We start from the raw sequence: 27,990 nt of genomic DNA on the forward strand, positions 1-27,990 counted from the left end.
AATCTTAAATTATAAATATTATATATATATATATATATATATATATATATATATAATGTGGTATCAAATTATTAATCTGTCACGTGAATGATGTGATGCACGAAACATATTCTAAAATTTCTTTCATTATAGTTTACATGTGCTAAAAATTGATATCATTTAAGAATTTTTCTCTTGATCAATGTAACTTTGAAATTTAGTGTATTGTATTCCCTCACTTCCATAATATTTGTCTTTCTAGAGAAATTTTTTTGTTCTATACTGTTTGACATTTTGATTCGATCCATATACATTAATTGATGTTTTACCAAATATATCTATATTGTCTTTTTATTTTAGGAATAAATAAAAATTAATAAATAGATACAATTAATACACTACAACAAAAATGGGCTTTGGCAGCCTTTTGTTAGCAGTGGTTTACAAAACCGCCCATGGGCTTTCTATCTCACTACTGCAGCTTCCAAATTAGTGACATTTTATAAGGTGTTTCTATTGGGCTAAAAAGGCCTACGAGTTTAGAATTTTAATTTATGGGCTGAATTTATTCCAGCCATCTGAACTCTCCGATACCTAAAACACTCACAGCCACATCCATACTCTTCTTCTCAGCCATCTCAATCATGGATTCCCAGCCATCTCAATCCATCATTCTTCAATTTCTCTTGTTCTTCAGTAACCTAATTAGGTCGATTTCTTTTATTCTTCAATATCATGAAATAGCCACCTCGATTGATTTCATATGAGAAATCAAATACAGTTGTGATTTGCTTGAAGTACTTCTTTGTTCTCGAGTTCGTTTTTTCATCTTCGAGTTCGTATGAGTACTTCTTGGTTCTCGGTTTCCTTTTACCTCCTCTAACTCTCTTTTCTCTCTGTTCAGATCTCAAATGTTTAAAGGTGTGCTGCGATTTTGAACCAGGTGCGTTTTTATTTGGTTTGTGTGTTGCGGTCTAGCTGGGATTTTAATATTTTGATTTTGATTTTTTATATAAATTTAGTGTAAATTAGCCATTGATTGTTCATGTTTGTGTTCAACTTATTGGTCACATTAACAGCTTCGCTTCTTATTTTTTCAGGTTTTTTAATTACATAAGTTAGTTATTCTAAAGTTTGTCAATTTCCATCCTATATGTGTGCAGGTCTTTGTAATGACTCATGTTCTGGAAAATGTCTTATCTTCATTATTTTCTACTTTCAATTCTAATATTATTGTGAAATGACTTTCTTAATTTGAAAGACTATATATAATTAGTAATTCTTTTGGTTTTGTTAGCTATATTTGGATTTAGCATTTTACTGCATAATGCCATGTGAAATGTAGTTTTTAAGTGTTTGATTCAAACTGGTCCAAGTTGTTTAATTAGGGCAATGGTACTACTGAGCATACTTGTAGTAGGAGGGGCTATAGGGTTCTAAATAAGATTACTAGTCAATTTAGCCCTTCATTTTGTTTCAAAGTATCAATGCTACAAAATGAATTTTAGGTATTAGTTTAGTCTTATCATTTTGTTTCAAAGTATCAATGCTACAAAATTCAGGTTGTGTATTATATTCCATGTGAACTATGAGCTTTCTTGCAATAATTCAGTAGTATGTTTTTGGTTATGCAGGGAATGAAGGTGAAAAACCACTAATAAATCTCAAGGTATGCACATGTCTTTCTATGGCTGTCTCATACATGTTGACTATGAGAGAAATCTGTGATAGGGTGTTGTGCTGATTTAGTTGAAGCTACTGCAGAACCAAGATTATGCAAGCTTCTTACACTTGTTTGGTATGCTCTATATTATAACCTAGAATTCAATTGACTACAACTTAACATTATATTGGAAAATTGAACGCTATATTCTTGTCCTAGAATATGGATCAAATATGACTAAGTTTATCCATTTTATGTTGCTTAGGCAAGATGGGAGGTTCAGTTGGAACAACAACCACCGCAACATACGTCAGACATGAATATGTTCTTGAATCCTCACCTACAAGTATGAGCTCATAGATATAGTGCCTAGTTGTCCTTGGTTCTAGGATCTTATCAAAGCAATTTCCTTGCATTCCAATAATTTTGTAGATTCAGAATCAGAATCTACCATACCATGATTCGAACAAGTTCAGCCATTCACACTTTGTTTCAGCCTTTCTGATTTCTTTCAAATTTTTCAACCGTGAACGTGACTCTAATTCCTCTGTTTTCTTTGAGATTCTTTATAAAATAGTATAAAACTTTCTTATGTCACACTTTGAAACTTGATGTTTTCAGTTTTGAGACCAACAAAAATATAGCTGTAATTTTTTTAATTTGTTTGGTCTTTTTGTGAATGTATACAGCTTGGAGCTTATTTTAACTTTGCAACCTTTGATCACCAAGCCTGCGAGCCATCCACTTAAAGGTAAATCACCAAGTGGGATTTAACGCTATCAATTAATTCCATCTTATATTTTCTGTTGGTTTTCAGTTGTGTTTCTACAGGAAACGTTATGATTATCTTGCTTCCGATAAGGTAAATTTAGGTTCTCAAATACGATTGCTTTGTCAAAAATCTTTCAGGTATGAATTCATCAGGATTGGACCAAATATTGGGGTCTCTGTGCAATTTCCAAAAATTTGTAAAGGGACGAGTTCCTTTGGGAATAAAGTATTCGGATATGTAGCAATCTTCAGCTGCCTGACGTGGAACTCCTAATGGAGCCACTACAAAAATAATGGGCTTTGGCAGCCCTTTAGTTGCAGCGGTTTATAAAACCGTCCCTTGGGCTTTGTCTTAGAAGCCCACTACATAATTTGCCCAAGTTTAGTCCTCCTTCAAATATAAACCCTAAGCGAAATTATCTGGATCCAATTCTGGCCTTCCACAGAAGAAACCAACGGCCACAACAGAGCCCACTCTATTACTCCACAGCTAACCATGGAAACGAGTCGGAGCCAGGCGAGCCATGGCAGTTTTTCTCTCCACCGTTTTCTTCCCAAATATTTCCCGACCTACCGTCGCCACCACCGGTAAGACTTCGATACCTATTTTTGTCTCTAATTCGACGATCGACCTCCGTAGACCAACTAAATTACTAACCGCGCGTCAAAGCCTCGTCGTCTAGTCTTATTATTGAAAGAAGTTTTGATCAATCTATGATTGATTTTCAATTAATAGCTGATTATATGAGCTTGTCTGATAGGAATTGACTATTCGGGTTAGGTGGATGAGGATTCCCCGAATTGACTGAATACTGTGAAAGTGTTTGATTTGGATGGAAATGGAATTCCTATTTCTGATATCTGGAAAGATTGGAAAGCTGTTGCCATTTTGAGTAAATTATGTTTGGTTTTAGCACTAATTTGAGGCTTAATTAGGCATATTAATTCCATCTTATATTTTCTATTGGTTTTTCAGTTGTGTTTCTCAAACGTTCTGATTATCTTGCTTCCAATAAGGTTGAGTTGTAGCCGATTATCTGAGCTTGAGTTGATGGCGGTCGATATGCGAGGATCTATTTAGATTTGCTATGTTTAGATTTGATTGTTATTTGGAACTTATCTTAATTTAGCTTATGAATTAACCTATTATTATTGGAGTTGCAATGTATTCTAATTGCCAAACTAATGTCTATGTTTTGTTAGCTGTATTTTCATATTCCGATGATATCAAGTATATTGATCAACAAGGTATTTCTTTGTAATCTATCTAATAGTTGTGGAATAAGTTCATGGCATTTTCTGCCCTGCTATATTTTATGGAGTTTTGAACCCATCAGATTGTGGACATGATTATGTTTTATGGTTTGCTTATGAAATATAAGGATAAGTTCAGTGTCTACAAATTTGGTTTCAAATGTTATGTTTTGTTGCATTAACTTGGCTTGTAAATCTAGGATCTGATGCTTTTGAGATTGACAAATTGGTGTGAGCACTCTATGTGGTAATGAGTGTTTTAGGTGCTAATATGTCTTCTTATTGCTATGATATAGGCAACTAGCTTTTTATACAGGACAAAGAGGTATGAATCACTACAAAAAAAGAGGGCTTTAGCAGACCGCGTCAGCTAAATGTTATTTCATCTGAAGTGGTATTTATGCCCACAAATCTTATTGTTATGGGTTTATCAGTTTAAGATTGTTCTTGTGTGTAATTCAATCTGTGTTTTTAAATGAAATCAGGTCCCTTTGCTGGCAGATTTCCTTGAGAAGTGGGAGAAAGATGAAAATGTACAACTTATATTAATCAAGGTTAGTTCTACTTCCTTACATGTAGACAGCTGAATCAGCTTTATACTGAGCTTGTACTATTCCTATTAATCATGGTTAATTCAATCTGATTTTAATGTTGTGTATGTGAAACCATATAACAACCTCTTATTAGTAAAATAATTTTGTCCTGTTCCTTGGTCAAATTCAGCATACTTACTCTGATTTTCATTAAAGTGCATTTCTCATTATACCAGCTCTGTTGAATGATTTTATACATTGCACCGCTGATGGAGTGGCTACATTTTTGGACTTTTCCTAATATCTATATGAGGATTCTCTTGACGGTTCTCCAATGTACTCGTTCTTCTAATACCATCCACATGTTAGCTTTGAGCATCACCATGATCACAGTTATGAGAATCACGGCTTGAACCTTTCAAGAAGCATAACATGTGTTAGTCTATCCACATTAACAGTATCCTTTCTTGTTAATACTATGATTGGGGATATTAAGGACTTCCCTTTGTGCTTGGATGGAGACCTGTAAGTTGCGTGTCAACTCATCCACTTTGAATTTCTTCAATTGGTGCAAAGAGAAAAATAGAAAATTTGGAAGTTGAGAGGGAAACAAGAACGTGAACCCTTAAGGCATATCTCCTCAACTTCTAGTTTAATTGGTCAACCTAGGTAGACTCTCAAATTTCTGGTCGTTTTTAATTAACATATATGGTCTTATGATTTTCTTTTTTTCTGATTGCAGGATTTGAAATTGCTTTAAGCATATCACATTCGATTTCTCACATTATGATCGACTTCAATGGAATTTTTGGGGTAAGATAAATCCCATATTTGTTTAGATATGTGAGAGTTTCTCTTGTAGGTGTTATTCGTGTTCCCTGTACATTTTAGCTTAGCACCAAACTTAATAATGACAGGTGGAAGTTCCGGCTTCATGCTCATCTGCTTGCATAAAGGCAAGTCAGTTTTTCCCTGAGTTCTCAATTGTGTAAGTCTCTGTTCTGAATTGTCATACATTGATATTTCTACCAGCCTTTCTATTTGGTGACTGTAAGATATTTGTATTCCTTACTAGTCTACATTCTACATTTACATGATTCAGATACTCAAACAAGAACTTATCTTTTGGAGTGGTTGATCTTAGACTCTTCCCAGATGCAGCATACCATGATGGAACCTTGTAGTCATAGGAGGCAAACTACAAGGATGGGTATATATATGATCTTAGACATTTCGTGCTGTTTGGTGCAATTATAGTGACCTGGGTATATATATGAAGCCAGGTATATATAACAAAGGGAAGCACAGTATTGGCTGCCAAAGAGCTCGTGATGTTGCAACATTGGAACTAAGAGGCAATGCCATTAGTGTCTAGGTTTCCAATACGTACGGATGGAGGATCGACAATTTAGAAACAAGAGGGATCTCATGTAATGGTTTTATTTTGATATTTAAATGACATTAGTGTTGCAATATCAAGCTAGTGATATTGAAATGACATACTTTATTAAATTTATTGTTTTTTAATTTTAGAATCATGTATTGAATTTACTAATATATCAAAAGTTGAATTTTTTGATATTATATGTTCTTTTTGAATTGATTTGTACAATTAAATTAATCAATAATTATTGCAGGTAGCAAATTCAAATGTAAAAAGTAGTATATATAATAGATGATGCATAAATTATGTTGGGGCGGTTTTAACCGCCCCTAGAGTCAAAAGGGATTCTAGAATCAGGTGTAGGGGCGGTTAAAACCGCCTCTATAAATTCGTCGCTAATTTTTAGTCTACCCCGTCGGTAATGATTTTCGTCGCTAATTCGTAGCTCCGGTCCCCTTTGGCGACAGTTTTGGGACGGTTTATAAAACCGTCCCTAGACCTTGTAGGGGCGGTTTTAACCGCCCCTACAAGCGAAAAAAACTGTCTCTATAGGCAATTTTTGTTGTAGTGATATAAGGGTAACGAAGTCTTTTAATTAACATTAATTACATTCTTTAGTTCTTGTGTCACAATCTTAAAAGACAAATATTATGGAACAGATGGAGTATATTTTTTTTTTGCAAGGTTTTAGCTCATTTTTTAAAACATTAGTTTTGAGGTGGTTGGAATTTTTCACTAGTGACATAATTTGAAATTTATAATTAAATAAGTAATAGTAAATGTAATTAATAAATTTGAGACTTTTTAATAGTAAATGTGATTTTGTAGAAAAAATTAAAGCTTTATATAGACCTTTAATGGATTTTTTCAGTCACAATGAGTGCTCAAGCCCTTTTCTGCCCCCTCTAGATCCGTTCATGAGTTTGCCAATCGCAATAGGGCTCATCTAAAACCAATTGTTGTTGGGAACGTTAAGACTTTCGCAACACATGAAAATATGTTCGTGGGTGATGAAGTTCCTAGGCCAACATCGGGAAAAAGCTCCAACTTCAAGGGTCGTTTTGAAAAGTATATGTTAGTGTATGTCATATTCCTAGATGTTACATTTTGATTATTAATAATGATAAGGCATTAATCTATTCAATTGATTCTATCTTGTGCAAAATTTACTTAATTAGTGATTTGCACATGTTTGAAGGGTTGCGGACCTAGACAAGTAAAATCATGAGGAAATAAGACACTCTACTAAAGTATCCTTAATCTATTATTATCGTGGGAATTATAATGAACTAAAGACTAGTAGGTGTCTAAGTTGTTGATGATGTTTCACTGGTAATAGACATTGGAAGCCAACCAATGGTATAGGGGCTTATGAAATAGTAAGCATTGGGTCTATCCGCTTATGAGAGCACCACATGGTTATGTGTCATAGGTTCATCTTATAGTGGACTCCTTAGACCCGAAGTCACTATGGGGCCTAGATGAGACACAACATACTTAGATCATTCTCCCAACAGGCCTATGATAGGGTGCTAAGTATGGGTTTAGTTGGATATTTTTAATATCATGTTGAGGAAGCATAAGTGAAGTGAGAAGATTGCTACTCTCCAATGTGAAAGAGGATATCACCAACCACTTGATTAGTGTAACTAAGAATCGTACGACCGTACCCAAATGAGGCAGTATGGTTACTTCTCATTTGAAGCTATCAGTTCAAGAGAGAATTAAGAATTTCTTTAACATTAGATGAGGGTGACATGATCGTGCCTCATGCTAAACATTGATATCTGATAGCAAGTGATAAGGGCATCTCCTTGATAAATCCAAGGCAAGAGGGAAGGAGGGCTCACACGGTGTGTCACCTACACATCGTGTGAGCCAGTCAAGAGGAAGGGAATTGTACAGGGAAGGAGCCACACAACATGTGAATCCTCCACACGGTGTGTGGGTGGGCTGCTGGAGTTCCTGGAAGTTTTAAACAAATTCACACGGCGTGTAGCTTTCTTCACATACTGTGTGACACCTTTCGAAGGGTCATGTGAAGCCCCTAGTCGGTGGCGAGCATTCTGAATTAGATGGCCACACGATGTGTCGGATAGACCACCCATCGTGTGGGATTCCTTCGCAGCCAAAAAGACAAATCTGCTAGCTTGCTTGAACCTCTTTACTGTTTTGCCATCAACTATTTGTTGTCTTGCCATTTAGGCCTAATTACTTATTTCCATTAGTTTTCTTTCTTCCCATATTACCCCTATTATGTAAATAGTGTTTGTAACCTTATAAAGGGCTTTTAGATCTTTTGCTATTTAATTGTGGAAGGTATTTAAGCTCTTAGTTTTGTAAGGATGTGGATCTTTTATTTTAGATTGCTCCTACTAATTTAGCTAGTGAAGAAATCTCTTTCTTGATTTATGATTAAAATCAACACTATCGTCACGAATTCGTATCAATTGGTATCAAAGCCAATCATTTTCCTATTTTGAGACTTTTTTGGCAATAATAGTTCAACTGAGGCTACCACAAGAATCCATGGAAGTTATAGACAAGAAGATGGAGGATTTCAAAACCGAGATTAGAGAGCTACTAAAGGAGAAAAATCAGGCTCAAATCGAAGGACAAATACACGCGGAAGAACAAATGAGGGAGATGAGAGCATCCATTGAAAGTTTCAAGGTAGAAGTGCGGAATATAATCCAACCACCCGCCAAAGGTCCTAACTGGAGGAATGAGGAGATTCTGATACCCAAACTCAAAAGACAACCGACACCACCACATTCTCCTCCACCAAGGTGGAACCTAGCACCACACCACCCACATGAAATGGGCCTAGGAGCTCACGAGGTAAGGAGATCGAACTATGTTATTGTGTATAATGAAAAAGATGTGAGGCTCTTATGTTTTGTTGAATAGGTGTGTGACTTTTCCAAACTGGATAAATGACTTACAGTTGGTGGATTTGGGGTTTGTTGGTTCGCCTTATACATGGTTTCGGGTTAATTCACCCCACACTCGTGTTGCTTATTGTTTGGCTCGAGCCCTTTGTACCACTGATTGGCGTCATATATTCCTTGATGTGTTGGTTTGGCATCTTCCACATCACAACTCAAATCATGTCCTTATTATGATTGATCTTAGATACATTGCTCCTCCAAATTTTATTTCCCCTTTCCATTTTCAGGTTGCCTGGTTCCATCATCTTAAATTGTTCATTTTATGCAGAACCCCTAGTCGGATACGCATAGTATGATGTCGGGTTTGCATGATATGGCGTACAAGGATGGAATCATGAGGTGTTCGGGAACATGTTGTATCGTAAGAAATGCCTTTTAGCCCGTCTTTATAGTGTTCAACGACCCCGTTTTCACAGCATGTTCGAAGGTCTCCTTAAGCCGGAACAAAAGTTATCTAATGATTGGAATGTTGTGTTGAAGCATGAATAGATTATTTGGTGCCAAAATTTGAGGGTTAAATGGATTACTTGTGGAGATCAAAATACTACTTTTTTACATTTGTCTACTCTTATTTAGAGACGTCAAAATAAAATTGAAGGGCTCCAAGATGTGAACGGGTGTTGGATTTGGGATGGTTCGAAGTTGAAGGATATGTCTCTTTATTTCTTTCGAGGTGTGTATATCAAGGATAGACTAGTTCGATTTCGGTTGCATTTTATTCATGTTTTCCCGCCCTAAAAGGGATCGGCTTTGCATGCCCTTTCTCTTCCTTTCACAACTAACGAGGTGAAGTCTTCTTTTTTCTTTATGTAGGCTCTTAAGGTCCCGTGGAAACAAGAGTGGAGCTAGAGGAGTTCATGCTCCACCCTTGAGTAATATTGTTTCGGTAATAGCCCCTCTAAATTTACTTTATCTTGGCATTTTTATAGTATGATTTCAATATTTGAAGATGGTTGAGTTGGTTAAGAGACATGTTTTATTGTAAGAGTTCTTAAGTTCGAACCTCTAAAAAATCTTTTATTTATCTATTTAATTTTTTAAAATAACTTTATTATTATTAATTACTTTTTATATCATATGTTTCTGCTTAACTCTTTTGTACTATTTTTTTTTCCTAAATCAATTTTAACACTTATTTGACTATAAAAAAACTTAAATTTTAAATTAAATTTTACTTTATAAAAATTATAAAAAAATTCATAATTAAAAATGAAAATATAAAATTTATATAGTTTTTAAGAAATTAGTGTTAGATTTATAAAACCTTAAATCTGGCTCTGACACCGTCCGTACGGCTAAAATTAGCCCCCATATACAAAATTCTGGCTCCGCACAGCCTGGAAATGATGATTTTCATGTGTGTTTTTATTAGAGGATGTGGCACATTATGGTGTTTCTACTACTAGGGTCGGCTCTATGTCTTAGCTAAATCGAATTATTCAATTATGCTTTTGTTAATGAAAAGGAGGCCTTTTATAAATTATATACATAAATGTAAAATATAAAAATAAAGTTAAAAGTCTGATAAATTATTACCAAATATAAATGTTAAAGTTAAAAATCCAATAGATAATATAAAAAAGTATCACTCTTAATGTTAACTAATTTAGATTAATTATATAAATTAAATATTATTTATGTTACTGTTAATATTTATTATAGTAAGTTAATTATTATTTTAAGTTATCTATACTTTTTTTATAGATTAAAAATATATTATAATTACAACTTTTAGGGCCTTAAAAAATATGAGACCTAAAACTCTTGCTTTAGTGGCTTTGTGGTCAAGTCGACCCTTTCTACTACTAATTATGTGTTACATGTCCTTAATGAAAGGATTCTTGAAAGCGGGATGAATGATACTTTGATCACTATTATTCTAAAAGCTTTGAATTTAGTTAGGCTAATAAGCCTTTGCAATGTTATATATAAAGATGTCACTAAGTGTCTACTGCACCGGCTTAAATCTCATCTTCGTTATCTTATTGGCTCCTTTCAAAGCAGTTGTGTCCCTAGTCGGAAAATTACCAACAATATCATTATGGGTTAATTTCAAAACAAAAACTCTATGATTACACTGATTTAAAGACGAAGGACTGTGATTATTATTTTTTTATCAAAACAAGAACTGTGTTTCTCGATATTTATCATTGATTTTCGCCCATTATGATGTATGTTTCTACCCCCAGTAAATATGTGCTTTGAAATGCTGAGACAACTCAAACCGTCTTGTGGACTTCATCAAGGGGATCCCCTTTCTCCTTGTCCCACATTTTTTCGCTGATTCTGATGTCTGAAGCTTCTATGGAGCAAGTTAGGTTTATTAAGCTGTGATCGCTCTAGACAGAAGGTGAATTTATTTAAGTCTCATGTGTTCGTATTTAGTAACACCTAGAGTCGATTGAGTCATGATATTTGCAACGAGTTTGGATTTGCAACGAGTTTGGATTTGCTAGCACCTAGAGTCGATTGAGTCTCATGTGTCTCGTTATTTCATTAGTGAGTCTCAAATGAGAATTTCCAGCATGTGGTTGATCGGGTGCAATGTTGTTTGAGTGTTCGCTTGCTGGCCGTACCACTTTAATCCGTGCAATTTCTTCCTCCATTCCTACGTACACAATGCGAACGTCTCTTTTTCTTATTGAGTATTTCCCAGATATTGGGTTTTCTAAATTGGCTTTTTTTTGTGGGGAGGGTCCGAGCATCACTGTCAGGTTCATTTTGCTGAGAAAATAGTAGTATGTACCCCTCATGACTGTAGTAAAGGTTGAAAGACTCAATTTGGTGAGAAACCGGTGCTCAATCTTGTACCATTCAGTTTTAATACTAACATTACAACAACAAATTAAATCTGTTCTAAATTTTATAATATAAAAGACATAACTCTAAATGAATCTGATACATTAGGATGGAGAAACAGAGACTCAAGATGTTAATAGAAAGGTTACAGAAATAAAAGAAACAAATCTCTGTCAGTTCAATTTGTAATTCAAAATATAATAAGCTATAAAATACAAAATGGGCGGAATACAAACTCATTCAATGACATTATTGAAAACACAAACATCTGGAGAAAAATGCATATTCTATCACAAATTTGCAGAACAAACACCCTACAAATTCATGAAACTACTTTAAACATTCATTCTGTACAAAATTAACGTGACTAATAGCAACTTTTTACTGTTGAGACCCTCGGTTATCACCCTACGTCTTAACCAATTCAATCAAACAGATACGCAAGTCTCCTCAACTGTACTTGACCAAAGATTTACTTGCATTGCACCAACTCCTCACCCTGCATGCCAAACTCAAAAATTCCTCCTATATGTCTCCACATGTATTTGCAAGTGTCTTTCTGCTCCAAATAGGGGGCTAGTTAAAGAAAAAATAAATTTACCTCGGCATAATCGTGGCATAATGTAAAGGGAAACGAGGAAAGATCAGGAACTTGAAGAGGTTCTTAGATATTATTCATAAGAGCTCTTTGTCATAGAATGCGAGAAGTTGCTTCACATGATTATGCCAAGCAGCAACGCTTTGCCCATCAACAGTCACCCAGTCAACAATAGTAGATGCTGGTTGCTCCCACCACTCATCAAGCTGCAGTAATTTATTAAAAGTATTCATTATAATATTCAGAATCAAATAAGGAAATGGTTAAAATGATACAATTAAATTGTTTCCAACTTGCAAACTGCGGCACAAACCTCTGCTTGAAAACATGCAACAATTCATGTCACAAACAAATTGCGAAAACTACGCCGGATGCATTTACCCAAAAAATGGCATCAACAGATCAGGGCAAAAAGTTTCATAAAGGAAATAACCACCGTGATCATATTTGCGAAAGCATTAAGCTGACAAGTATTTCCTTTACTAGATAAGACAGGACTACCGTCAGCCTCAGCGCTTTAGTGGATGGACGACTAGTACAACAATATATGTTTCAAATTACCAAGAGAAAATTTCCAATTTGGTTTCTGTACAAATCGGTCTGTGAAGAAGAAGCAAAATAAGGGGGTCTGTGTCACATGAGTTTGAAATTAGGTTTTCTACTTGTCTTCAGCCAGGTGAAATACTACATGTCAAGGCACAGGTCAAGAAAGCGAACTGAAAGAAAGGAGGAAATGCAACATTTAACAACACCAGCTCTCTCAAAGTCAAACCACGACCACCTAGGCGCACAGGTGAGGCACTCTTCAATGTCAGCGTTTCTGCACCTCCAAGGCGAAGAGCATTCAATCAGGCACGGCATTAGCCTTGTTAGTCAAACAGTAGATATTAAGTCGCAAAAGGATTTTTTTTGTGCGTCACCGCTTCGGTTTGCATTAAGAGACCAGTTAATTTAGTAGTCAGTCAACATAGAGTATTAATTTCAAGTGTTTTAGGAAGTATGGAAGTCCTATTTAGGAAGACTAAAAGCATTTCAGGGTTTTTAAAGTCATCATTAACGTTAACGTTGCCGCCTATTTACAGAAAATACAATAATAATAATACAACAGTAAGCACATTGTTTCAAGATTTTCATCTCCTAAACATTGTAGCATTATGCAGTGATCCCAAAGCCATGAAAAAAGAAAAGGAAAAAGACAAATAATACTACATGCTCCCCTAATGTGTTCTGACTTCTGATATATTTTTTATCTGATTATGAAATTCTGAATTTCTTATTCCAGTAATGGATGGTTATAATTTATTTTAATAAAAAAAATAAATTATACATTATAGGTCATTTCTATTTGAAATTTTGTTTACATCTGATTCTCAAATTCTAAAATGAATAGTAATTTGCCAATGCAGTAACAGTAATAATAAACTGGCTAATACAATTGTGATTACCTCAATACTAGTAATTTGCCAATGCAGTAGCAGTAGTAATAAACTGGCTAATAAATAGTGATTACCTCAGTAACTAGTATGCAATAGCAGAGAACAGTCCTTTAGCACCTTAGCTTCAATTCTAATAGATAACACTTTTTTTATGATGATAAATTACTCAATAACAAAAAGAGCCCAGCCTAGAATGATAGACGTAATTATTTATAAAATTTTAAAGACTCAATTTTGCAATATGTAAATTCTGTGAAAAGTAACTAATATTGGAACACATAAGGCAAAACTGCAACAAAATTGGAGATAATAGAAAAGTGAAGAAGTGTTCAAAAATGTCCTGATCATGTTAGGAAATAATCAAGCAGAGTTTGAAGATATAGATGATATGATAGATACTGAAGATGATGCTGCAGAGGATGAATTAACATAAATGGTAATAGGCCATTAGCTAGCAAAGAAAGGGTTAACAGTGACAAGATAAGTATGTCTAATACATCAACGAAAGGAGGTCTTTTAGATGCTTTTTTACGGTTAAGAAACCTAACACAGTTGTTGAACTTCGAAAGCAAGGGAAATTAAGGCAACCAACACTAGTAAACTTGATAAAAAAAATAAAGAGCTGTAGCATCAGTATATCAGCAATTCTTTTACTACGTAGTAATTCCTTTTAATATTGCCTGCTTATATTCATTTTATTGGGCAGTTGAAGTAATTGCTAACATGGCCCAAACTCACAGCCCCCTACAACGAATTAAGAGCAACCTTTTTGCAGAAAGAAGAATCCTACACCAATTATTTGTTAAAAAGTCATGAAGCTGCATGCAACAAGCATGGATGTTTTATCATGATTGGTGCATGGACTAGCAGAATGAATTCAGAAAATTTATTTAATAGGACAGTTAATTTTACTGGTGAATTATCCATCTGGTACAAAGTTTTTGAAGTCAGTTGATATTTCTCATTAAAATAAGTGAGAAAGTAATTGAATTTCATGAATTTGTTCAGCAAATAGGGAAAGCTAATGTTTGTGCAAGCTGTAACTGATAGTGGCTCCAAATTTAAATTAGCGGTAATTGCGGGTAGCTAAGAGGAAGCCCTCGTACTGGACACCTTGTCCTACCCATTGTCTTGACCCAATATTAGAAGATATTGGGCTGATATACAAGGTAAACAAGACTTCAGAAGGGCTATGAACTTGACCAGTTACATAATATAACCACACTATTGTAAGTAGGGAAAAACAAGATTTTTAACTTCCAATCCCACATAGAAATGCATTCACAAACATAAGCACCCATGCCTTGTTTAAATGACTCAATTATCTTTTTTTTTTTTTTGTATATTTATAAATTAAGAAACGCTCAATGTGTATAAATAAAAGATCAAGGGCTAAATGTGTCAAAATAAAAAATCAGGGGCTCAATGTGCAAAAAACCAAAAGATCAAAAGTCTCATGATGCATTAATCCTTACAACAATTAACATTCTTAGCCTAACTTTTTGCTTTTGGATATGAAAGAAATTGGTGTGTTTTAGAGCAATATAACTTTACTTTTTACTATTTTAGAGTATCGAGGCACAATTAAGAGATTAATTTTTATTTTTATATTGTCCTCATTCTTACAAAAAGGAGAAATAGACTTTCACCCCGAAGGCTAAATGACTTGATTTTCTTGCAGTTTAACCAAACTCTAAAAGCACAATATAATAAGAAAGATGTTACTAATCCAATTCCTTTCGAAGAGACTGAGAAACAAGTCAATGGTTAATAGGAAAAATGGGTGGTTCAACCTTATGTAGATGAAGATGTTGAAGATGATATGGCATTATCTGATGATGGTCATGGATTGACATGGAGTACAATAGCAGCACCAGTAGGTGTTGGAGATGTCATTAGAAACACAAGAAACCAATCGAAATTGCATAGGTTAAGGGGAAGTTCATGTTCAAGAGCCTATTTGGATGACATAGAAGAGGATAATTTAAAGGATGTAAAAGCAACGGCGGATTTGAATGTGACTGATGAATTCAATGAAGATTATACTGATTGATAGATATTAGACTCAGTGCTCCTTTTGCTAAGTTCTATGACAAGTTTAAGATTTTAAGTTTCACTTCTAAAAATTGTTTATGTTAAAATTAAAGTTGTTTTCTACTAAAATTTAGGTTGTTAGTTAGTTGCACCTACAAGATTTTGGTTTTAATTTTAAATTTAACTCATTTTAAGACTTGATTTTGTTTAATATTAACTTAGTTGCTGTGTGAGTCTGACATTAGAGTTATCTTTCTATTTCTGAAGTGGTATTTACACCAGATTATGGCTTTATTAGCTCGACTATCAACTTATTTTCACCTCGTACCTAAGGTCATACAAGGATGCATCACCTAAGTTGCACCTAGCACTTTTAAACATTGAATGGCACTACTCCAAAAGTCCCAGAAAACAAATAATTATGGTTAATCGCAAAATTTAGCGCACGATTGACAATGAAGCACTAGTCAATGCAAAGAAAGTCTTTGTTTCCGCTTTGGAAAACTCTAGAGTCCACAACACAAGTGCGATGAAGGTAGCACTGGCAAAGGATGAGGAGATGACCGGTAAAGGGGAGATATCTAAGGTTTCAATCTTGAGGGCAAGACTTCCAAAGGGGAGGGTGGGTAGTAAGTAGGGACTAAGGGACACATGGGAGGAGTATTAGTTGGGGTTAGTCGTGCATATGGATCGATGAGAGATATTTGACAAGTGGAGTTGCATATGGATAGCTGAGAGAGATTTGAGTGTGTCTGTGTGTGTGTGTGCGTGTACATACATATATACATAGGTGTGAGGAAAATAAAGAGGGTAGATTTTTATATTTAGAATTGGAAATAGGCCTTGGCTTGGGAAAAGGGGGCAAATCCCTGTGGGGACCAGAGGTTTTTGTCTTCTCTTTTTTTCTTGTTTTCGTTTGCTCTTGTTATCGCTTCTAAATCCTGATTGTAGTGATCTAGAGATTTATCAATCAAAGCTTTCTTTCTATTTCTGTGTGTTTGGATTTTCTCTTTTCTATTATTATACTTTCTTTATCCATCTCTTAATATTTTTTGTGAAAAATGATGAGGTCTAAATTTTCTATAGGAAGTGCAGATTTACCTCTAACCAACGAAATGGTAAAATTTGACTGTCACTTCGGACCTTTCAAACAAGTTTATTGATAAAATACTTTCAAACAAGTTTGTAGATAAAATCAAGCAGTTTCATGCATTTTAGCATGTTGTTTATAACTACATTAATAACATAAAAAAATATTTTAGCAGTTATTTGTTATTACCTCATATATGTGGCAGACTTAGTAGGTACTTTGGCAAGCTTGTAAATGTCTTAGTAACACACAGTAAACATTTTAGACATAATTGATGTTTGGAAGGTCCAATGTGAAATTAAATAACGGGTTGGTAAACCAGTTTAATCAAATTTTCTGTTAGGTAGGGGCATAGTTGTTAAAGGCACGCCTCAACCAAGGCTCAAGATCTTGAGCCTTGAACCTTAAAATGGAGGTGCTATAAAAAAAGGCTCTCGCCTTGTGCGCCTCGCTCGAGCGTTGGAGCCTGGTGTGCCTGGCAGTTTTACTTAGGGTTTTTTTAGGGTAAATAATTTATTAGTCCCCATCTTTTTACGTAACACACTATTTAGTCACCCTATTCTGAAAAACACATTATAAGGTCCCTAACTTTTGTCAATATTAACCCTTTGGTCCTTTTTGTCTATTATTTTAGATTTTTGACCAAACTTATCTTAGCTTTCAAGACAGCTATAGTATAATACAAAATGACCATGTTACTCTGTTACTTTTTGTCCACCTGTTTATGCCAAATATAACGGCTAAAAGTCTAAAAAAAACTAGACAGAAGGACCAAAGGGTTAACGTGACAAAAGATAAGGACCTTATAATGTGTTTTTCAAAATAGAGGGACTAAACAGTGTGTTAGGTAAAAAGTAGGGGACTAATGAATTATTTACCCTTTTTTTTACAGTTTTTTTTTTACAGTTTTTTTTAAACTAACTGCTTTATTAATCTCAACCATTAATCTAACTCAAATCAGATTAATTTTAACCCTTAATTTGAATAAGAATATGAAGCGTCGCATTCATAATTAAATATATAAAGAACAGAGATAGATTAGGAGAAGAAGTCAGGTTAAGTATATGTTAGGAGAAGAAGTCGCGTTTAAGTATATGGAGAGGACCATATTAATTTGGAGGATGATCTTGATGATGATGATTATTAGTTTTTATCGTGTGTTCTTTTTGATTGACGATGAATGGTTATTAATTTAGCAGCATTAGTTATAGTTAGGTACTTTAGGTTAAGAAGTTAAGTATACGTGTCTTTATGAAGTATGAACTTAATTTGGTGTTTTTTGCATTTATGATTTAGTATTATTATGTTTTTATCTGGTTTTGTTTTGTTTGTTTGGTCATAAATGTTTTTTGTTGTTGTTGTTAATGCTTAACTAGTAAAAGAGTATATATTTTTATTTTATTTTATGCGCCTCGCCTTGCGCCTAGGCTCCAGGACCCCTTGGCGCCTTTAACAACTATGGGTAGGGGTAAAATTGATCTTGCTTGGGAATGTTAGGTGTAAAATTTTACCATTCATACGGGTAAATTTGGACCTTATCCCAAAAAAAATTGTCTTTCTCGTTCATTAAGAACATGGAACTTCTTCAGCAAAAAATTGAGTAATGATAATTGTAGTTACTCACCAAGCCTCTGACATAGTTGCAATCTTCCAAGCATTTTTGAGCATTCAAAACTGCTTTTTTAAGTTCAGGCAACCATTTCTCTGTGACAATTTTCTCTTGCTCAGATGCTAAACTCAGACAATAATTTGTAGTCCTGCATGGCAATGTGAAAGACCATAAAGCTTACAATAGTTACAAAAAATGAAAACGAGAATAAATCATGTGAGTCCGCAACTTAGATTATGCCTTTCAAGTCAATAAAGAAGGGAAACAAACAGGTTCAACAATTTTGAAAATTTTTAGTTAGAAATTACAAATTCTACAAGGAAATAATCACAAAAAAAAAGAACATTTTTACAACATTCAGCTTACCTTTCATATTCTTGTTGAGAACGGTATGCATGGTTCAATAAGGCATGACCACTTTCAACAAGATCCTGCCGTACATGGACAAGATTAATTGCCTTTGCCAAGTCTTCCAATACATTAGCCTCAGAGCCACGGAGTTTGAAACAGAACTCCAGGGACTCCAACACTGATGCTAAACCAGCATCAGAACCCTCCAGACCTAATTATAAATGAGAACTTTTATTAGCTCAAATTCATAATACAAAACAAAACAAGAAAAAGTACACTGAATACGGCCATTGAGCGAGATTCAATGCCGTTTTTACAACCAATCAGCAAACATTTATTACACACTCCAGGAAAGGAAAGCAGTTGCTTTTGACAAAATTACCGAAATGAATAAAACACTAACAACTTTTTGCAGGGCTAGACCAAGATATTTCAGGAAAAAGGAATACTATCAAACTGCCATAAAATTCACTAACAACTTAGTAAGGTGTTGCTTGGTAAGACATAATGCAATGCAATACAATGGAATGGAATCAAACCCATAGTGTGATTTACATCATGGACAATTCCATTACAGTGCATTAGAACTCACCAAGCATATAATAATGGTTACTCTTTTTGCCACAAGCTAACTGTCAACGTCATCGACATTTATTCAATACAGCAATCGTAATGACAAACGTGGTTGGCTTTTAATAGGATGTTTTTAATTATTGCATCAGTTCCAACAATAGTCAGGGCTCGTGCTGCAACAAGTGGTATAAGATGTCCCTTAATGAGGTAGAAAAAAAAGAAAGATCACCTGAATGAACAGGTTGCACTTCTACAAGTGAACTTTATAATCTTACAATAGTCCACAAGCATCAAAATTGTTGATATGCATTTTTTAAATAAAAAACCTGTGTCAATCTTCCAGTGGCATCTAAAACTAAGTTGCTAAAAAACATGTCAAGGATGCCTATGGTAATTTGCCGGACACCATTTGTGCCTTGATCTCATAGATATTTCTATTTCCACTAAATTAGCCTCGATCTGATCATAACTACAAATTCAGTATCTTGGTGGAAACATAAACAAGGAGTAGATTCCAATTTCAGCTGTCAAAGCTAACCCCCTGCCAAAACATACTCCCAAAAAGTAACCACCTCTAGCACCCTACAAACGAATAAAACTCACCAGCAGGATACTGAAGAGCAGCAGATACACGACATATGGATGGAATTGCTGATGGATCCCTAGCACCTGCTCTTGCTGTCAATAATGAGGCATTTTTCTCAGCAGCAGCAACAGCTTCAAGTCCGGTAGATCCAGAAGAACCCATGGATTCTAAAAGTGCCTGAGAGAATTTAGCACCAAAAAAAGCCCCATAGAAAAATGAGTATTTCAAATATAAGTGCAATATAAAACCATAAAAACAAATCAAGACCCACCATACTAGTGGGGCATTGGTTTGTTCATCACGAAAACAAAGGTTCAATGGTCTAGAGAGAAAATTATATTTTGTTCCTGCACAAAATTAATTACTTCTCAATTAAAGTGATAGTATTCCATACAGAAACAGTTTTACAAACCTGGGGTGTTGAAGGAAGCATGTAAAGGCTATTATCAGGACTACGAGAGAAGGCATTAACTTCTTTATCAATAAGATCTTTTGCATTGTTCGCAATATCTACAACAACTGCGCATGCTGGAATAACAGTGCTTAGTGCATATTCCCTAGCAGCCGATGGCTGTTGATTCCAAAATGCAGCTGCATCCTGCAGGGCAAATGAATCGACTTCATTTAGCAAACATAAGCAAATGCCACGGCACCAATTCAAGAAATTAACAGCTAAATGCAATACATACCTACTGCGTCAATATTTACTTTTGAGAAACATATAACTGCAAAACATTAAAAATCATAAGGGAAATTGAGCTTATGCACTTTGCTAGTTCTGGATATTTTTTATGTTACCATGTTTTGATTTCATAGTACCAAATGTGCGGGATTGGACAGGGATTGCACTTTAGACAGATGTGCAATACTGACTATTAAGCTTTTGAAGAGTCTTTCCATTATTGATATGAATGGAAACTAAGGTGCACACTTTGACTTACTAGAGCAAAATACAGGATTAACCCATGCTCAAGGAATGTGCCTGCTGCTGGCATCTTGTCTAGCGTAAGGGCCACAGAAAATGGAGTATAGCAATTAGGTTTCTCCAACAACAAGGTATACAAATGGTAGATAGATAAGATTACTCCTTTTTATTAGGTAGCTACCAAAGTCAAGTTGAAAAGTGAGGTTTTTGTAATCAAACTTGAATGGGTCCAAGAGGGGCTAATAAAATTATATACTGCAGGAATTGGAGCCACCTAGTTGTGAAAGCTAATGCTTAGAAAAAATTCAAAGCATTAAGGATATTGCACCTCAATAATTAGGGAGTGAAAAACGTAATAGTTTGAAGATTTTATGCAATCAGCCTTGTGACACCTCACTTCATTTTTCCACTATTTTCAAGATCATTGGAATCTTACATTTGGGCAACTTAACAAAAGAAGAAAGATCTCTCGAGTACACTTCCTGTTTACCATGTATCAGCCATAGCACAGAAAAAGGATTAATACATCTTTAGCCCCATGTACTTGTCCAAAAAAAGTCAACTATACCCCCTATACTTTGAAAATGTCCAATTTACCCACTAAACTTGCTTAAATTGACTTACTAAATCTCTCAACTTTCTTAAGTGGCCTATTTGCCTTGTTTAGGGTGATCCATTGACCCCTTGAACTTTCATAAATTGTACGCACATCAACTTGTCCAAAATCTACTCTTGCTCTGCCACATGGATTTTAGGGGTCAATAGGTCAGTTTCAGCAAGTTCAGGGGTAAATAGGACGTTTTTAAAGTATAGGGGGCAGTTGACTTTTCTGGACAACTACAGGGGGCTAGAGATGTATTAAGCCCACAGAAAAAACTGCTCAATGCACTGCTAGTTATGATGCATGGCAAAACAAAAACTTAATGGAAAGCTCTCTGAACAGTAAATCAGAAAAGCAAAAACATTGTACCAGGCAAACATTCAAACTTATGAGTTACGAATCAGCAACTTAGCAAAATGAAGCTATATTGATAACATATGGTCCCTTTTGTATCTACTAAAAATGATAAAGACACTATATCCTACCATGTTAGCCTTCAGTAGAGCAGTATATATGGCTTCAAGTTCAGATCTGCGTGCATCAAACTCTTCGATTTTCTTCCACTTCTTCCTCAAAGAATCTTCAGCCTCTTTTCTCTCTGCACATAATTTATTCAGCCGTTGGATTTCAGACATCAAGGTATTCAAGCTTGCCCTAAGTCCAGCAGTTTCCCTCTCCTTGGACCAAACCTCCAACTACACAAATAAGATGGAGAGATTAAGCGACATTACTGTAATTCACAAACTGTAAATCAGTCGATGCAGTTAGAAATATCAAATTTTAGCATAAGATATATACAGCAAAGATTACACAAAGGGAATAATATCAGAGGTAGTTGTATATATGTATGTGTATTCTCTGACATGTAACATCATGTTCAAAATGTCCTGAATTAAAACTCATCAACATTAACATGAAGTTTGTGTCTAAAATGCATTGCAAGTTCAATATTCCGAGTAGAGAGTATAAAATCAAGAAGTATTTCGGGGCAGGAAGAATCAGATATAAATTGAACTTGTATTCATGTTGGTAACAAAGTTGAAGTGATAAACAGTGAGGAAGGCAGCGGAAGTAATACTAATACTTTAAAAGGCTTATTTTTACAGAACCCCACAAGATTATGAACTTCCCCATCCTTCCTAATTCATGATAATCCATATGATCAAGAGAAATTATGAAATTTAAAATTAACCACATAAGCAAGTGAAATAAGAATGCATAAATGAAGTTTTTGATAACATCAAGGTCATCAAATATATTTCTGTAAGTCTAATTTGATCCCATGGAGATTAAACCTTAAATCCACACTTTTCAAAACATGGATCCACTTCAGAATGGCTATAGCAGATATTCAAATTCCAAAAACATAAAAATCATTAAAAGTTCAGTTTTCAAAATATCATGCCCATCAAACAGAGAAATTGCCTCAAATTGCCTGAGACTGCCCATGTTTTGTGATGTGCCTCCACCAAGTGAATGAGATGAAACTATATCACCACTTCCATGCAAGCGTTTTATAAGCTTTTGACACATTTCCCTAGCTTCTGCAGCTTTATTTATTGCATCCTCGGTAGCTAAAAATTGCTGAACATGTGCTTTCTGCAAACAAGAATGCAAAACAAACATCAAGTATTTGTCCTAAAATATGAGAGCATAGTTATCAAAGGCACGCCTTGGGCTCAAAAGGCACTAGGCTCTAGCCATGTCACCTGAGAAGCCAAAAGGCGGGCTCTGTAAAAGAGGCGTGTGCCTGAGTGTGCCTTTCTGAGACTAGCACCTTGCCGGGAGGCATGCCTAGGCGCAAATTAGAAGCTACACTATTTTTTAGGGTTCCAAGTTAAAATAAGATGTTTTATTCTCAGCCATTTCCTATCTATATGATCTACGGCTGAAATTAAATTAGAATAAAAAGAAATAAATAGAAACGAAAGAAGATATGGACGGCAGAAATATCACAAAGAACAATAAAAAAAGTGTTGCTCCATTTTGAAGAGTTTAGAAATATTGCAAATGGAGACTTTAGTCTTGATGAAAAGTTATTAGACTATTAGTTGATTGACTTAGGATTTGGTTGAACTTTAGTTTTGAATTTAGAATTCATTTTTATAAATTATAGTTATGGAAGAATTAGTAGTTAAATTGGAATTTATTTTCTACATTTTATGATTAAGATTATAGATAATTGGATATAATTTATTATTTGACTATTTGTGCCATTTTAGAAATGCTAATTGTTGTTATTTATGATTTTATATATTATTTTTCTTTTAGTGCACCTTGTGTCACTCAGACGTGTGCTTGAGCCTTGGGCCTTGCACCTAGGCTTCAGCACCCTTTTGTGCCTTAGTGCGCCTTGCGCCTTTAATAACTATGTATGAGAGAATACTCTCTTTGATAATAATGCACTCACACCAAACATAAATAAACAAAAAGAATAACTCTAAGCCAATCAGTCATGCCCATTGACAACAAATAGGAACGAATTTTGTTCCCTATGTCATCAACTGTATTAACAACGATAACTTGAAATGGGCAGGGGAAGAAACATTAACTTAGAAAGACTAAATCCAAGGAGACATTAACTTTTGCAGACATTAAAAGAATACAAAACAGAAGCCTCGAAAGGGGGAAGACCTGTCTTTCAAGAAGCTGATTTTGAGTTCCTCTAGATGGCACATCTGTTCCAATATTTCCATTGCCATAAAGTTGATAACTTAATGGTGAGCTCACATCAGGAGAAGAAATATCCATTACTCGGTTGTTCTCATACTTGTATCTGATAACAAATTAAAAATTACTAATCTGAAAAAAGTATGTTGGTATTTATAAAGCAACTGTATAATCTGCAAGATATTTATCATAAACAAAAAAAGGAATTGTACCTATGCTTGACATGGAAGAGCGTTAAGGCGATGTAAATGATATTTTATTCTAGTGGATGCATATACTAGGAAATAGCAGTAATAAGAATTACTCCCATAAATCTAACTGCATATGAACTACTGTAATACATGCATAATTCCAATCGATTTCAACTGGATAATTCAGCTACCCATCAAATTTAAGCTGTTGAATTTCAGGATTTAATAAGTTTGTAAGAACCAAGTTGGCCCCAACTTTTCACAATAGGGGAATCAACAAGTTACCTTTCTCTTTATTGTGCTTCAAAAAATTACATATCACGAGGAAAATAAATAGACATGTTATTAGATGATTGCCTCTATGGATTAAGACAGGTGAACTCTCTCACAGCAGAGAACTTAATTAGTAATACCATGTAGCAGACTTGATGACTAGAGAAATTTAGATTTTTCCTTCTAATGAATTTAATAGAATCTGTGGTATAATTTCAAATTGAGTTCATAAACAGCAAGACACCACAAACAACTTTTACTCTTACATGTAGCACCAGAGAGATATTGACAACATGTTATATGCATATATTACTAGATATTGTCAGTACTGCCCTTAGGACGAGTGTACACTTCTTGAGCCAAAAGTCAGCTTTCAGTTATTCACTCGTGGATGACAGATCCCAATAGATCTAACCTAACCAGTAACTAAAAATACCAAACTTTACACATCTGACAAGTAATTCATGCCAGAGGGGAACAACCAAGCTTGTCATTCATGAACAAAAGTAATATAGGCACATTTGCATAACTTTCAATGGCACCTATGTTACACATCTTTGAATTTGTTCCACCAAAAGTAACTCTATAGCAATGCACGCACATCAAATCAGGATTAATATTTTTGACACCTACCTGTAAGTAATAGTTCAGGCATGAAGATAGTCTATGCACCCTATAAGGTCAAACCTAACACCATGACGACAAATTATTAACTCTATAAGCAACAATAGAATCTGGCATAAGAACATGACAATAAACAACACCACCCATAAATTGCTTCTCCAGAATTTCAATAATAATCTGCAACAGTGATATTTAATGGGCCTAGCTGCAAATTAATGTCAAAATCTGACACAGCAGAGCCAGAAACGAGGTTAAATGCCACAACATGAACCCACAGTGTGTACCTTAATATTTCTGCATCAGCTCTAACATCAATTTTCTCTATTTCTCTAGAAATGAGAGTTTTCAGCCTTGAAGTGTATGCAGATATTGACTGGAGTAGTTGAGGGGGATTCATCAAGCAATTTGCAATGACATTTCTAACCTCATTGGGTAATTCTCCCTCAATATCAATTCCCAGCCTCGCTGCTTCTAGCTGAGGATTCAAATGAATGCCACTTCCTTCATAAGCTGGAAAGGAGTTGCGTATTCTCTCAATCATATGAATTGCAAGGCGTTCACATGCCTGTCGAATATTCCTTTCCTTAGTTGTCTCAATAAGGATAACATCATCTGCAGATTTATTACCCTTGACAGTGGAATAGACAGCCTCCTTCTCACTGTTTGCACTGAAGCTGCTCATGACTTCAAAGGAAGATTCCAGACTCGACCTTTGAGCATCCCTTGCTTGATTAACATATTGAGAGAGACGTTTGTGATATTCTGCAAATATTTTTGCTGCTTCATCACACTGCTGATCATAAGACTCAAGCATTACTTGCTTATGCCTGCAGTAGCAATAAGCACCATCAGTGCTAATCCAAGAACTGAATATTACAGCCTTGTCAAAATGCTATGCCTCGTGATTACCAGTCCATCAAATAAAATGATTAGGGGTTAGCAAACCTTTCAGTCCTCCATGGCTTGCTACAAGAATGCCATGCTAAAGGTCAAAATTCCAAATAACTAATTCACATATATCCAAGTAATAAAAAAAAATGACTCAATCACATAACAGCATATTCCGTATTCATACACATTGACAGAAGTAAAACAACTAATTTGATAAAGTAGTGAAACCCATATCGAACCCTTTGAACTAAACAATTTGTGCTGAAAGCAAATAAATGGGATAGTAATCATTTCTACACCTGCTTATTGGCTCAGAGATGCTTAAATGGTAACGCAGTTTATATAAACCTAGAACTGATCGACCACCAATTTTTCAACAAGACCTCGTGTGGAACGTTGGCTCACCAAAACCAAAAAAAAAAAAAAATCTATTACCCATCGAGAACTGAAAAGCCAGCACAATTTTTTCTTTCTAGATCATCAAATTCTAATCTAATTCAAATTCTGCACTCTTAACTCCCTGTTTTCAGAACAGCAAAAAGTTCAATTAACAAATTAGATAAATCTTAAGACCTTGAAAACAAATTCTGTAGCTACTGTCGTAAGCTAAGCATTCATAATAATGAACAAACTCGGCAGCAAACTCTTAAAAGTCGAACCTGTTCTTTGCACGCTCATCAAGCATTCTCTTCCTTTCAGCCTCCTCTCTTGCGATCTCCATCATTCTAGCCTTCAAATCCTTCCTCTGCCTTCTCACAATATTCCTCAACCTCTCAACCTCCTTTGCTGCCGATTCCCTCTCCTGCAACGCAGCCTCCCTACTTTCTGCTGTACTAGAACTCTCACCAACCACCTTTTCCCTCCTCCTTCCTCCTCTACTTCTACCCTCCTCTTTTCCGGAGTTCGCCAAACTTCCGCTCTCAGCACCACCATGTACTATAATATTCTTCCGTATGTTCTCCACAGTTTTCTCCGATTTCACTCTCTTTATCAAGAAATTCCAAACAGGTATCATATTCCCCCGGGAAATCTTCCGAAGCGCATCAATGGAGGGCAATTGAGATTTGTTAGTGGAGGCACTATAAGGTCCCAACGGCATGTAGCCCATTTCTTTATGAAGCCACTCCAATATGGCTTCGGGTTGCGCTATTGAGCTGGCTGAGCTCTGAATTGACATTTTGTTGAACTAAACCCCAAATTCGCGAACCAGGAGATTGCAAATTCAGCTGAAAACAAACAGAAAATGAAGCGTATAAAGTGGTCTTGAGATTCTTGAGCTCCCCATTTTGCCAGAATCTAGGGTTTGAATGTGAAGTGTAGACTCCAAAATTGAAATCACAATCAGCGGATTGTACCAATATAGGACTATATATGACAGTAGATGGAGAGCCGGAGCCAGAAACTCAGATTTCCACGCAGAAGGAAAAGACAAACAGATCTAACAAATGCAGCTAGTAGTGCGGCCGGCAAAAGCAAGAAGAGGAAGAAGATGAAGAAGTAGAGTATAGGTAGAAATAAAAGTTGACAAAATTTTCCTATAGGTTTGGTACAGTAAAATCAATGAAAGTTGAGAAAGAAACACAGAGCAGTTGGGAACGAAAGAAGATTCAAATGGAGGACCCGCTCTCTGTTTTGGATTAACTGTTAAGCTCTATGAAATTTTGTGTATTATTAACGTATCATCAAACTGCAGGGAATTTTGGTCCTACTCTCTCCCTCTTCTTTCTAATTTCTATTAATTTGTTGATAAACTTGTCCAAAAACCTTGGTTAACCCTCTAAATTTTTAAAGTGCCCCAATAACATCTTTCATTTGTACGAAATATTCAGTTAGATTCCTAAACTTATATGAAATTTAATCAATTGATCACTCGGTTGCAAAAAAAAAATATGTTAAATGTGTAAGATGTATTTCACGCATCTTAGAATGTTATTACATAATTCAAAAATAGATTAAGAAGGAAGTTATTACTTGTTCAAATATAAAACTTGTTTTCTCTAATATTAGAACCTCATACTCCGATATTCGTCGTTTTACTTTTTTTAAGACGCGTGCAATACATCTTCTGCATTGAACTTACTTTTTTGCAACTGAATGATCAATTGATTACATTTTGCGTAAGTTCAGATGGTTAACTGAACATTTTATGCAAGTTGGGGGGCTATTGAGACACTTTGAAAGTTTAGGGGTCAATCAACCTTTTT

At 35.1% G+C, this 27,990-nt stretch overlaps 1 protein-coding gene and 1 long non-coding RNA gene across 17 annotated transcripts; one reads left to right on the plus strand and one right to left on the minus strand.

The window, feature by feature from the left end:
- The first annotated feature begins 564 nt into the window (after positions 1-564).
- Positions 565-5,784, plus strand: LOC136208028 (uncharacterized). 16 transcript variants are annotated; one of them, XR_010677014.1, is made up of 12 exons: positions 565-688; positions 884-922; positions 1,614-1,777; positions 1,908-1,988; positions 2,332-2,393; positions 2,552-3,001; positions 3,964-4,061; positions 4,153-4,221; positions 4,437-4,830; positions 4,943-5,013; positions 5,118-5,188; positions 5,303-5,784. It is a non-coding gene; the product is annotated as an uncharacterized lncRNA (long non-coding RNA). The 16 variants fall into 16 exon arrangements; XR_010677005.1 differs by adding an exon at positions 2,460-2,551 and having other exon boundaries at positions 568-922; positions 2,860-3,001; XR_010677007.1 differs by adding an exon at positions 2,474-2,551 and having other exon boundaries at positions 568-922; positions 2,860-3,001.
- Positions 5,785-11,505: 5,721 nt separating this feature from the next.
- On the minus strand, positions 11,506-27,482 carry LOC136208060 (AUGMIN subunit 5). Its single transcript, XM_065998898.1, has 10 exons — positions 26,446-27,482; positions 25,180-25,722; positions 23,772-23,913; positions 22,563-22,736; positions 21,623-21,832; positions 20,024-20,209; positions 19,629-19,788; positions 18,468-18,663; positions 18,117-18,249; positions 11,506-12,138 (listed from the first exon to the last, which is right to left on the minus strand). The coding sequence occupies exons 1-10, from the start codon at positions 26,961-26,963 to the stop codon at positions 12,010-12,012; spliced, it is 2,391 nt and encodes a 796-aa protein (XP_065854970.1). The 5' UTR covers positions 26,964-27,482; the 3' UTR covers positions 11,506-12,009.
- Positions 27,483-27,990: the final 508 nt, after the last annotated feature.

This window comes from Euphorbia lathyris, chromosome 1, assembly GCF_963576675.1.
Source record: "Euphorbia lathyris chromosome 1, ddEupLath1.1, whole genome shotgun sequence".
In the NCBI taxonomy this organism is placed as follows: domain Eukaryota; kingdom Viridiplantae; phylum Streptophyta; class Magnoliopsida; order Malpighiales; family Euphorbiaceae; genus Euphorbia; species Euphorbia lathyris.